At 40.5% G+C, this 13648-nt stretch overlaps 1 protein-coding gene across 2 annotated transcripts in view; it reads left to right on the forward strand.

Moving 5' to 3' along the window:
* The window catches only part of LOC120989895 (bifunctional heparan sulfate N-deacetylase/N-sulfotransferase 4-like), a 781923-nt gene that overhangs the window by 747824 nt on the left and 20451 nt on the right, over positions 1-13648 (forward strand). For both annotated transcript variants that reach the window (XR_005776339.1, XM_040418282.1), the window contains exons 10-11: positions 4695-4869; positions 7840-8010. Coding sequence is in view for 1 of the 2 variants with exons in the window: in XM_040418282.1 (XP_040274216.1) it covers positions 4695-4869; positions 7840-8010 (346 nt within the window). In the remaining variant the exon portion in view is untranslated. The remainder of the gene's footprint in view (positions 1-4694; positions 4870-7839; positions 8011-13648) is intronic.

Genomic DNA, 13648 nt, shown 5'->3' on the forward strand with positions numbered 1-13648 from the left:
CAATTCAAAGTTGCTAGACTAGGTGAGTTTTTTTATGTATGATTCTTGAGGTCAGAATTCCAACAGAAATCAAAATTGTAACCAGTTCCATAGGACTTTATATGGTAGTAGACAAAGGCCATGAGGCTTCATACCACCCCTTCCACCACCTTTTGTGGCCATATGCACATGCCCTAACTAGATTCATGTGTAGCTACAGTCTTCTTTAAATCTGTAACACCTTTCTGGACCCTATTGAATTTCACAACTTCTGATCACCATATTCAAAACTAGCTACATTTATTAAATGTTGGTTTAAAGTAAATCTTTCTTTTCATAATTTTTCCATTTTTATCATTATTACTAGTGATCTGTGTTTTTATATTTATATACTTATATCACTACTAGTGACTAGTGTTTTTTATAGTCATATAATTATGCTGACATTATGGCAGAGACACCAGTTAATAAATTCCAGCATGTTATCATGCCTGATGAAGAGAGGTGACGCACTGGATTCAAAGCAGATTATGGTAGAGGTGCTCTCAGTAAAAAGGAATCACCCTTCCTTTGATAAAATGTGCAAATGAAAAAAGATACTGGGCACTCTCTAGAATAAAAGGAACCTCACAATTTATTATCAATAGGACATATAAACATATAGACAATTCATTTAATACCATTAAAACACCATAACATAAAATCTGGATAAATATAATAAAATATGAAATATAAAACTAAATTCCTATTAATCTAAAAAATATTTAGGAATAAGACCGCCTCTGATTATTCGGGGATAAAAAGTCTTTTAAATAAATGTTCCTCCAACTTTGAGTTTGGGTATACTGTAGAAATATTCTTTAGGGTATTGATAGCCCAAATATAACTTCTCCTCCGCAAATGAAATGAAATCTCAGATTTTCAATACAGTGATTTAGTTATGCGGCGTCCCGCTTTACTCACTGTTCAGTTGAAATGCTTTATTCCGCTGCTGTGCCGGTACTTTGAGTTCAGGGATATCACATATGAGTTTCGTTCCCCTCTCTGTCTCGTAGGCGCCGCTCTATCAGTAGAAGAGCCGGCGCTCGATGGTTAATGCAGGCTCCTTTTTTCTGCGCTGGACTTGATTTGTAGATGAGGGTGTGATACTCCTCAGAGAAATCCTTTTGGAGTGCGCATAAGGTGAAGGGGTGGACCACTGAGGAAGGGGTGATAACAGACCCCGAAACGCGTTTGGTGCTAGGATCCCCCCTGATGGACATTGACTTTCCGTGCTAAAGTATCATAGATACCCGGATCTACTGTGTCTCACTGCAGACCTTATGCGCACTCCAAAAGGATTTCTCTGAGGAGTATCACACCCTCATCTACAAATCAAGTCCAGCGCAGAAAAAAGGAGCCTGCATTAACCATCGAGCGCCGGCTCTTCTACTGATAGAGCGGCGCCTACGAGACAGAGAGGGGAACGAAACTCATATGTGATATCCCTGAACTCAAAGTACCGGCACAGCAGCGGAATAAAGCATTTCAACTGAACAGTGAGTAAAGCGGGACGCCGCATAACTAAATCACTGTATTGAAAATCTGAGATTTCATTTCATTTGCGGAGGAGAAGTTATATTTGGGCTATCAATACCCTAAAGAATATTTCTACAGTATACCCAAACTCAAAGTTGGAGGAACATTTATTTAAAAGACTTTTTATCCCCGAATAATCAGAGGCGGTCTTATTCCTAAATATTTTTTAGATTAATAGGAATTTAGTTTTATATTTCATATTTTATTATATTTATCCGGATTTTATGTTATGGTGTTTTAATGGTATTAAATGAATTGTCTATATGTTTATATGTCCTATTGATAATAAATTGTGAGGTTCCTTTTATTCTAGAGAGTGCCCAGTATCTTTTTTCATTTGCACATGTTATCATGCCTGTTTTCTATTTATTCTACTACAGTATTTTTATATACTGATTTTAGTGGAAGGTTTATTCATCATGAAGACTGTTTTTGTGATATAAGGTTATAGGCATACAGGAAGTGTTCTTTTGTTAAGTACTAAAGATAAGACATCTGTCAGTTTTCCAAACAATTACAGATTACTAGATACCGAGTTCTGTCAAGATAGGATCTGGAAAATCATACATTTTTGTTAGTGTAGTCAATAGCTTTAAATATTATAACTAGAGATAAGCGAAGTTATCAAAAATTCTATTTAACTGCTTTGCCTAATTTCATAAATAAATTTAATTTGTTGCAAATTACTTCATCACAAATTACATTCCATTGTATGTAGTGGGTGCAATGATGGGAAATTGCAATCGAGCCGCCCCCGCCCCTTCCTCTGTCATTGAACATCACTGATCGCGGTATCTGACATTAACATTGAGGCCTTTTGGGGGCTAATCAGTGGTAAAAACAAAACAAAAAACATACTCATCTCATCCATTTGGTCGCAGAGAGGTCGGGCATCTTGATTGAAGAAACTGTGTAAAATCTTATCCGGTGACTTGATGAAGTCACCACGTCATCACGCTGGCCATATGGATAAGGTGAGCATTGTTTTGCCTCCATTTCAGGAAAAATTGATTCGTTACCACGAAGCGCAAGGAAGCTTCAATTCGTTCAACACTAATTATAATGAATGAATTAGTTAACACTGTACATTTTTATAGCGGTTAGCGATCTAGTGGTGTACCTCACTTTTATAGATGAAGCAGTGGAATGTGTTAATAGAAAGAAGCACTGTTATGTAGATATCCAAATTTTTTTTTTTTCTTTTTACTGCTGCATTTTTAAGGCAGTCAGAGATACCGTAATTCTGACAGGGAACTTAACTATAAAATTATTATTATTATTTATTGTCCATTTGCTCTATAACCTCTTTACTTACTCATCTTCTCAAAATAGATTATATCTCCAATTATTCCATTAAAAATAAAGCATAAGACCAGGGCTCAGTGTCGAACCAGGGCCCAGCAGTAAAATTAATTCAGGGTTCCCACAGCTACATGCCCTTTCACTTAACCCCCATTCACAAATCCCTAAAACTTCACCAAACACATTTTGTTCTGTAGTAGCCCACTATATAGCCTGTGCCTATCTTCTGTTACTATCCTGCTGATTGGTTCTTCCCTTGCCCCTCGTAGCTACAATATGTGAGCCAGGAATACATACTCGCTCAGTGGCAGGCAGCAGCCACATGCAGCAAGATAATGATGGGGACAATATTGAGATGGTAACTGGATAATCTGCCCCTAGAAGTTATCTGCATCTATAATAATAAACTGGGCCTTTTTTTAAATAAACTAGCCAGTTTTTTTACATGGATACATAAGCTGGTTGAGATGCTGTGGGGGACATTTACTAAGCACGTTGCATCAGAATTATGGCTTAAAATGTGCTAAAAAGAATGGTGTTTTAATTTGGCCTAATATATCAAGTTTTTTTCAGAATTTTCACCATCAAGAATGCATCACGGGCAGGGCTATCAAATTGGCGCTTTTTACACCTCATTTATCATTCTCTTATTGGCAGAAATGGCTAAGCCAATTTACATGGTGGTGTTTTGTATAAAAAGTCGCATTTATGGCAGAAAGATTCAACTTTCTGTCAAAAAGTCACATTTATGAAAAGAAAACCAACTCATCGTGGGAAGAAGTGACAGGTAAGTATTAAAACAGGGTGATATAAATGAGCTAAACAGCAGGGTTTTGTCAGTAAATTGACATTCAATAAAAAAGAAAACAAAAAAGTTGCAATTTACCTCTGAAAATGTCGCAAATCTGTTTCAAAAGTCACAAGTGTGCTCTGGCAGGGGTTGGCTGGAATGGTGCATTTCTGTTTAAAAAAGTTGCATTTTTGTTCTATCGGCGTTAAAATGTTGCAAATCAATAGGGATTGGCAAATAATTAAGTTTATATTTAAAAAAGTCACATTTTAAAAGTGGTGTGCACCTTTTGATATATGGGGTGAAACAAATCCCCGCATTTGATTTGTAATATTAATATTTTTTTGGCGCAAATTACTCCATTATTGATAATTGTTCCCCATCGTTGTGACATGTGCCACTTATGTAGGTGTTATGGGACTAGGGACCCACCCTGGCTCAGGGCCCACTGTTGGGTTTATCTGATCTCCGGTGGGCCAGTCTGAGTCTGCTGGGGCTACATGGCAACATATGTCACACGACAGTAAAGTTGCGCTATTATTTTTAAAGTGTGATTTGGCTATAAAATCACAACCAAATTGCATAAAAGTCACAGGTAGGTTGCAGTTGTGTGCAACTTGCATTGTAGTATATGATAGCAAAGTCTTTTGCGACTTGCGTCCTGTGAAAAAAAATCCAACAGTATTGGATTTTGTGCACCTCTCATGTGGCAGTCATGGCCTATCACGTGTTGCACTTATGACACAGTTGACAATCCTAACATGCAATGTTGCACGATTTTCATATTGCGCAATTTTCATGAGGTCTGCCCATACTTCTGTCATATTCCTTCCCTAGAGGAGCTTCACATTTTCATTTACAATATTCTGGAAATATTTGCAGATGCTAATAACTGATCTGTCATTTTACCTTTGTACTTTAGATATAGTTGCCCTTAAAGACCCACTCATTTCCTGTTATTCACGTGTATACCAATTTCTCAAAATTTATATTATCTCCAACCTGAAATGCATTCACTAACTGAAAACTATTGTCTTTTCCAAAGGTACATGGATTGTTTTCCTAACCCTTCCAACACAACCTCAGATTTCCTGTTTGAGAAGAGTGCAAATTATTTTCATTCAGAGGAAGTACCCCAGAGAGTGGCAGCACTGTTACCAAAAGCAAAGATTATTACTATTCTTATTGATCCATCTGATCGAGCTTACTCTTGGTATCAGGTATGGAGTTTTTAGCTGTTTCAGCTGAACACAGAAATAGATAGATAATGTCATTAAGGTAATGGGTGGTAGGATAAAAAGAACTCCAATGAAATATGGTGAATTAGTGAAAGAGCTCACAGACTGTACTTCCATCACAGATCCTCAAATCCAGGTTTCATCCCTATAGCATACAAAGCCCTTTATCATTCTTTGTGTCTCTTCTAGTCAAGTAGTCCATATAAAATACATAATTAGGACCACTCTTTTCATTTATGTTTATTATTCATTATTTTATCCCAAAAATGTTAAAAGTAACTTAACATTATTACTTATATTAAGCAGTAGCATTACCATTTTGTAAAATAGGAGTCTATTCGTAGGTCTACTGCTTAATATCCTCATGATTTCATGTTTTTATGGTGAGTATATTATTAATATCATGAATATCACGTGTTGTACTAAAGGTATTTAAATTAGGTTACTGACGTAATGATGGTGATGCTTGAGAAAGAGGGCATGCCCTGGAAACATGGCGTAGCAGGTGCTGGAGCTCCCTGTCGCTGGTGAGAACATGTCCTGAGTAAAAAGACACAGAACGAAATGCACAAAGTATTCATTACCAGTACAAGATACATGGATGTTTGGCAAGTTAAAAGGACTAAGGTTTTTATAACAGTAATATTATTAAACTATTTTTAAAAACTTTTGGATAAAATGAAGAATAAGAAGCATAAATGAAAAGAGCAGTCCCAATTATGTATTGAATATGGACTTATAACACAGGATTTGGATATCTGAGTAAATTGGGAATGTGACAACCCGCTGTGATTGTTTAAAAGTCGTATAGTCAACTAACCATTTAAAACACTAAGTTAAAAAGAATCTGCAATTAAAGGGGTTATCCAATTTCTCAAAAACCCTCCACATATGACGGGCCCCTCACCGGTTATATACTTACCTCGCTCCCGGTGCCGCTCCTGGTCTCTGCACCGCCGCTGCTGCTTCTCCCTGCACACGGTGTCGGGAGGGGGCAGCCAATGGCAGGCGGGGACAGGGAAGAGGCTCTCTTAGCATCACCTGCAAAGCTAGGGAGGCTTGTCCCGTCCACACCTGCCATTGGCTGCTCTCTCCCCCAAAACCGGTTGCTTTCTTCCATGTGCAGGGAGAAGCAGCAGCGGCGGGGTAATTATATTACCGGTGAGGGGCACAGCACATGTGGGGGGGGGAAGGTTAGAAATTGGATAACCCCTTTAAAGATTCACTTATTTCAATAAAGCCTTTTAGTATTTGTAGCCATCCACAATGCCTGACAATGTATGCAAACTATAGCGTAGGTGGATTACAAGAAAACAGCGATCAGATGCTATCATCAGCCTCATCATTTGGAGAGGAAGAGGGTACCAGATAAGACAATAGCTTCAAGCATGTTACATGGCATGGCATGTTGCATCTGTTACATTTTTGTATGTTACATGTTATTTTGTCACTGAACCCAGACTTTGAAGTCTAGTTCATAACATAGTTTAATATTGAATTACTTCCCCTGTGACTGAAGCTTTTGCTTCCATCTCTAATTCCAACTGTAGGATCTCAATGATCAACAGGTTTCATCAATCCTGTCAAGTTTCATCGGATTTTTGTCTGTGTTATCAACTGCATTATCTCCCCTTTTGAAGAAACAGATCTAGATCAAATGCATGCATAAAAATTGATTATGCTGCTGTGGACCATGTATAGTAAAATATGTGTTATATATAAAAAGTTTGTATGTGAATTCTTCCAGGCTCTCAGTAGCTGCATATTCAGGATGTATTCAATATGGACACCAAATTCAGTTGGGATTGATGACCTTCATGGCTAGAGTATACTCCAGTGCACAGGCCAGCTGTAGCAAATGACTGTACAGTACTCACATACTGGGAAAGGATTCTAGGGTCAGCTTTAGGTTGAACGGTCTCCAGTGCAAAGCCTTCTGTTGATGCTCCCCCCTCCCCATTTCTGTTTATTATATAGTGCCCAAGCAATGCAATCATACACTGTACAAATAACATTTCAATAAAGTTCATACATAAATCGTCCAGTTTGCTAATTAACACTACCCAGTCAAACTAGGCAATGTACTGTAGTTGCATTGTGTGCAGCTGCCTTTTCATAGGTTAAGGCTAGTGTTGAGCACGAATAATCGAAAAGCAAATTTATATCGCAAATATTGGCACTTCGAGAATTCGCAAATATTTAGAATACAGTGCTATATATTCGTAATGACGAATATTCCTTTTTTTTTTTAACACAGTACACATCAGGCTATCATCCCTCCCTTTTTCTAGCTTGTGGGCCAATGAGAAGGCTTTGTCACAGCTTAGCAACTACCCTAGCAACCAATAGAAAAGCTTCCTGCCCCTTACTATACAAGTTGCACGTATTGCGAAAAAATATGCGCATCATTAATTGCCGAAAATTCGTAAGCGCAAATATATTGGAGCACTCTATCTGCATATAGAGCTATTCTAATGTTCAGCCATGTCAACCATTTTCTCCAGTCTCAGGAAACTTATACCAGCTTGAAAAATGTAGCATAAGTGACCCACGCCGGTATTTCACGCGCATTACACAAATAATACATTGCCGATTTTCGCAATCAGGAATATATTTTCGAATTCAGGAATATATGACGAATATTCTACAAATTATTCGTGAAATATTGCGAATTTGAATATTGCCCCTGCCGCTCATCACTAGTTTAGGCATTAAGTGTAGGATCGGCTGCAAGAATCAAGGCTTCGGGCACAACTTTCCAGTGGTTATAAAAGATGGACACTGTGAGGCCATACAAGTTATATACAACTATGACCAGCCATGCTAGAACATAGTCATTGATAAATGTTGCTGTGCCCCTGACAGATAAATTTTAGCCTCACTATATTTTTTTAATCACAACTAATTTTGTTCTGTGGTACCACATGTTTACATTGTTGCTTTTTCTTTCAGCATCAGCGATTTCATGGAGATCCTACTGCCATAAAATATAGCTTCTATGAAGTCATAACTGCTAATCATAAAGCTTCCATTGAGTTACAATCTCTGCAGAAAAGATGTCTTTTGCCAGGTCATTATTCTATACACATAGAAAGATGGCTGACCTACTTTTCACCTTCACAGGTAATATTGTGTAGATATTTCTACATTTAACTTTATTCAAAGTCACATTTGTTTTGCTACTGTCCAGAAGATTGCAATCTTATATTGTACTACAGATTTTGGCGAACATCAGTGCAAAGCTTACAGTCAGTTAGTAGGTCTGCATGGTAACTATGGAACTGGTTAAAATTACTCCAGAAGTCTACGTTTATTTTATTAATATGGTTTAGTAAATTCTGACTCCAAATATTGCAATGTACAGATACTTGATATCCTTGCTCAACTTAGCCCTTACCTCATTATAAAAAAATTCATACATCTGATGGATGTCTCTGATGTATGCCACCTATTGGCCATCCATTCCTATAGGCGTCCGATTAAAAATATATATGTTTAACATATACATTTTTAATGGATGTCTGACAGATTCCTCGGATGGATACCATCTGTCAGTCAACTGTCCCCATGTTAAAAAAAAAAAGCATACACAATTGGCATATATCCAATTTCACAGGAAAAATTATTATAGTGCAGGACTTTGCAATATGATTGTTTTTTTTTTCAATATCAATGTATTAGTGAGTTTTGCTGTTGACCAGCAGCACCAATCATCTTCAGTTTGGGAGCCAATGCACTGACTCTTTCACTGAAGATGGTAGCCTTAGAGGCAGAGCAGACTCATAATGAAATTCTGCTCAAAGTACCCCAAATCCTGCATATTTTCTCCCCTTTTGCCTTTTTTTTTTCCATATCAACACTTTCCTTTCCCTGTTCTCAGCATCATTGCATCCTGGTAGGATATTTGCATGGCTAACTCCTTGTTTTCATATGTTTCCTGCTGGTTTGCTACCCAAACTCAGCCTGCTTTGCTCTGTAATGTTTACCAGGACTTCCTCAACCTGCCACACAGTTCCCTCTGTAGTAGACATGCTCCTTACACCTCCCCTCTCAATTTTAGACATTTCAGACCCTGTTAAACAGATAAAAAAATGTAAGCGCACACGTTACACTGCAGATGTGGCACTGGTAATATCACTGACAGAAGCGGACACCGTCTATTGAAAAAGTACACTGTATGTCACAGATAAATTATTTTGGCACACACTTTACACTGCAGATGTGGCGCTGGTAATGTCACTGTCCGCAGCAGATACCGTCTATGGAAAAAGTACACTCTATGTCACAGATAAATTTTTTCCGCGCACACATTACACTGCAGATGTGGCACTGGTAATGTCACTGTCAGAAGCGGACACGTCTATTGAAAAAGTACACTAGATGTCACAGATATTTTTTGGATGCACACACTTTACACTGGAGATGTGGCACAGCTAATGTTGCTGTCTGCAGCGGCCTAATTATTGCACTATATTTAGCGCAGGATGCGCTAAAAATAGATATTTCTGCTGCCACACACAACAATAGTTCTTAAAAGGACTTTTGGGTCTCTGAAAAGTTTTTCTAATAATAATATTCCTATATCACTCACTACACTGTCTGTCCCTTGGTCAGCACAGCTCTCCCTGACTAAGACTGAGCCAAACACGTATCATCGGGTGCTATATAGCACCGGATGACACGTTCCGGCCAGCCAATCAATGTAATGCCAGTAACCAACATGGATGTGGCATTACAGTGAGGGCAGCAGTTACCTGCTCGTTTATTGGCTGCATAGCAGCCAAGAAACGTAGGGGGTGGAGATTCTAGCATTGCGCTCGAGCACATGCGGTATTTGGCCGAGTACCGCCATGTGCCGAACATCGAGATGCTTGAGCCGAACTAGTGTTCGGCCGAGCATGCTCGATCAACACTAGTTTCTATGTATATTCTGTTATACTTTAACCGCTTGCCGCCACGCTAACGCCGAAAGGCGTCATTGCGGCGGCTCCCCCAGGCTACGCTAACGCCAATAGGCGTCATCTCGCGTGAGCCGAGATTTCCTGTGAACGCGCGCACACAGGCGCGCGCGCTCACAGGAACGGAAGGTAAGAGAGTTGATCTCCAGCCTGCCAGCGGCGATCGTTCGCTGGCAGGCTGGAGATGTGTTTTTTTTAACCCCTAACAGGCATACTAGACGCTGTTTTGATAACAGCGTCTAATATACCTGCTACCTGGTCCTCTGGTGGTCCCCTTTGTTTGGATCGACCACCAGAGGACACAGGTAGCTCAGTAAAGTAGCACCAAGCACCACTACACTACACTACACCCCCCCCCCCGTCACTTATTAACCCCTTATTAGCCCCTGATCACCCCTGATCACCCCATATAGACTCCCTGATCACCCCCCTGTCATTGATCACCCCCCTGTCATTGATTACCGCAAAACGCATCCGGACGTCTGAATGAAGCCTTACAGGGGCGTGATCAATGACTGTGGTTATCACCCCATATAGACTCCCTGATCACCCCCCTGTCATTGATTACACCCCTGTCATTGATCACCCCCCTGTAAAGCTCCATTCAGACGTCCGCATGATTTTTACGGATCCACTGATAGATGGATCGGATCCGCAAAACGCATCCGGACGTCTGAATGAAGCCTTACAGGGGCGTGATCAATGACTGTGGTGATCACCCCATATAGACTCCCTGATCACCCCCCTGTCATTGATTACCCCCCTGTCATTGATTACCCCCCTGTAAAGCTCCATTCAGATGTCCGCATGATTTTTACGGATGCACTGATAGATGGATCGGATCCGCAAAACGCATCCGGACGTCTGAATGAAGCCTTACAGGGGCATGATCAATGACTGTGGTGATCACCCCCCTGTCATTGATTACCCCCCTGTAAAGCTCCATTTAGATGTCCGCATGATTTTTACGGATGCACTGATAGATGGATCGGATCCGCAAAACGCATCCGGACGTCTGAATGAAGCCTTACAGGGGCGTGATCAATGACTGTGGTTATCACCCCATATAGACTCCCTGATCACCCCCCTGTCATTGATTACACCCCTGTCATTGATCACCCCCCTGTAAAGCTCCATTCAGATGTCCGCATGATTTTTACGGATCCACTGATAGATGGATCGGATCCGCAAAACGCATCCGGACGTCTGAATGAAGCCTTACAGGGGCGTGATCAATGACTGTGGTGATCACCCCATATAGACTCCCTGATCACCCCCCTGTCATTGATTACCCTCCTGTCATTGATTACCCCCCTGTAAAGCTCCATTCAGAGGTCCGCATGATTTTTACGGATCCACTGATAGATGGATCGGATCCGCAAAACGCATCCGGACGTCTGAATGAAGCCTTACAGGGGCATGATCAATGACTGTGGTGATCACCCCATATAGACTCCCTGATCACCCCCCTGTCATTGATTACCCCCCTGTAAAGCTCCATTCAGATGTCCGCATGATTTTTACGGATGCACTGATAGATGGATCGGATCCGCAAAACGCATACGGACGTCTGAATGAAGCCTTACACGGGCGTGATCAATGACTGTGGTTATCACCCCATATAGACTCCCTGATCACCCCCCTGTCATTGATCACCCCCCCTGTCATTGATCACCCCCCCTGTCATTGATCACCCTCTGTAAGGCTCCATTCAGACATTTTTTTGGCCCAAGTTAGCGGAATTATTATTTTTTTTTTCTTACAAAGTCTCATATTCCACTAACTTGTGTCAAAAAATAAAATCTCACATGAACTCACCATACCCCTCACGGAAACCAAATGCGTAAAATTTTTTAGACATTTATATTCCAGACTTCTTCTCACGCTTTAGGGCCCCTAGAATGCCAGGGCAGTATAAATACCCCACATGTGACCCCATTTCGGAAAGAAGACACCCCCAGGTATTCCGTGAGGGGCATATTGAGTCCATGAAAGATTGAAATTTTTGTCCCAAGTTAGCGGAACGGGAGACTTCTTGAGAAAAAAATTAAAAATATCAATTTCCGCTAACTTGTGCCAAAAAAAAAAAATTTCTATGAACTCGCCATGCCCCTCATTGAATACCTTGGGGTGTCTTCTTTCCAAAATGGGGTCACATGTGGGTTATTTATACTGCCCTGGCATTCTAGGGGCCCCAAAGCGTGAGAAGAAGTCTGGTATCCAAATGTCTAAAAATGCCCTCCTAAAAGGAATTTGGGCCCCTTTGCGCATCTAGGCTGCAATAAAGTGTCACACATCTGGTATCGCCGTACTCAGGAGAAGTTGGGGAATGTGTTTTGGGGTGTCATTTTACATATACCCATGCTGGGTGAGAGAAATATCTTGGTCAAATGCCAACTTTGTATAAAAAAATGGGAAAAGTTGTCTTTTGCCAAGATATTTCTCTCACCCAGCAAGGGTATATGTAAAATGACACCCCAAAACACATTCCCCAACTTCTCCTGAATACGGTGATACCAGATGTGTGACACTTTTTTGCAGCCTAGGTGGGCAAAGGGGCCCATATTCCAAAGAGCACCTTTAGGATTTCACAGGTCATTTACCTACTTACCACACATTAGGGCCCCTGGAAAATGCCAGGGCAGTATAACTACCCCACAAGTGACCCCATTTTGGAAAGAAGACACCCCAAGGTGTTCCGTGAGGGGCATGGCAAGTTCCTAGAATTTTTTATTTTTTGTCACAAGTTAGTGGAAAATGCTGATTTTTTTTTTTTTCATACAAAGTCTCATATTCCACTAACTTGTGACAAAAAATAAAAACTTCCATGAACTCACTATGCCCATCAGCGAATACCTTGGGGTCTCTTCTTTCCAAAATGGGGTCACTTGTGGGGTAGTTATACTGTCCTGGCATTCTAGGGGCCCAAATGTGTGGTAAGGAGTTTGAAATCAAATTCTGTAAAAAATGACCTGTGAAATCCGAAAGGTGCTCTTTGGAATATGGGCCCCTTTGCCCACCTAGGCTGCAAAAAAGTGTCACACATCTGGTATCCCCGTACTCAGGAGAAGGTGGGGAATGTGTTTTGGGGTGTCATTTTACATATACCCCTGCTGGGTGAGAGAAATATCTTGGCAAAAGACAACTTTTCCCATTTTTTTATACAAAGTTGGCATTTGACCAAGATATTTATCTCACCCAGCATGGGTATATGTAAAAAGACACCCCAAAACACATTCCTCAACTTCTCCTGAATACAGAGATACCAGATGTGTGACACTTTTTTGCAGCCTAGGTGGGCAAAGGGGCCCATATTCCAAAGAGCACCTTTCGGATTTCACAGGTCATTTTTTACAGAATTTGATTTCAAACTCCTTACCACACATTCGGGCCCCTAGAATGCCAGGGCAGTATAACTACCCCACAAGTGACCCCATTTTGGAAAGAAGAGACCCCAAGGTATTCGCTGATGGGCATAGTGAGTTCATGGAAGTTTTTATTTTTTGTCACAAGTTAGTGGAATATGAGACTTTGTATGAAAAAAAAAATAATAAATCAGCATTTTCCACTAACTTGTGACAAAAAATAAAAAATTCTAGGAACTTGCCATGCCCCTCACGGAATACCTTGGGGTGTCTTCTTTCCAAAATGGGGTCACTTGTGCAGTAGTTATACTGCCCTGGCATTCTAGGGGCCCGAATGTGTGGTAAGGAGTTTGAAATCAAATTCTGTAAAAAATGACCTGTGAAATCCTAAAGGTGCTCTTTGGAATATGGGCCCCTTTGCCCACCTAGGCTGCAAAA

This window comes from Bufo bufo, chromosome 2 (assembly GCF_905171765.1).
Source record: "Bufo bufo chromosome 2, aBufBuf1.1, whole genome shotgun sequence".
Taxonomy (NCBI): Eukaryota; Metazoa; Chordata; class Amphibia; order Anura; family Bufonidae; genus Bufo; species Bufo bufo.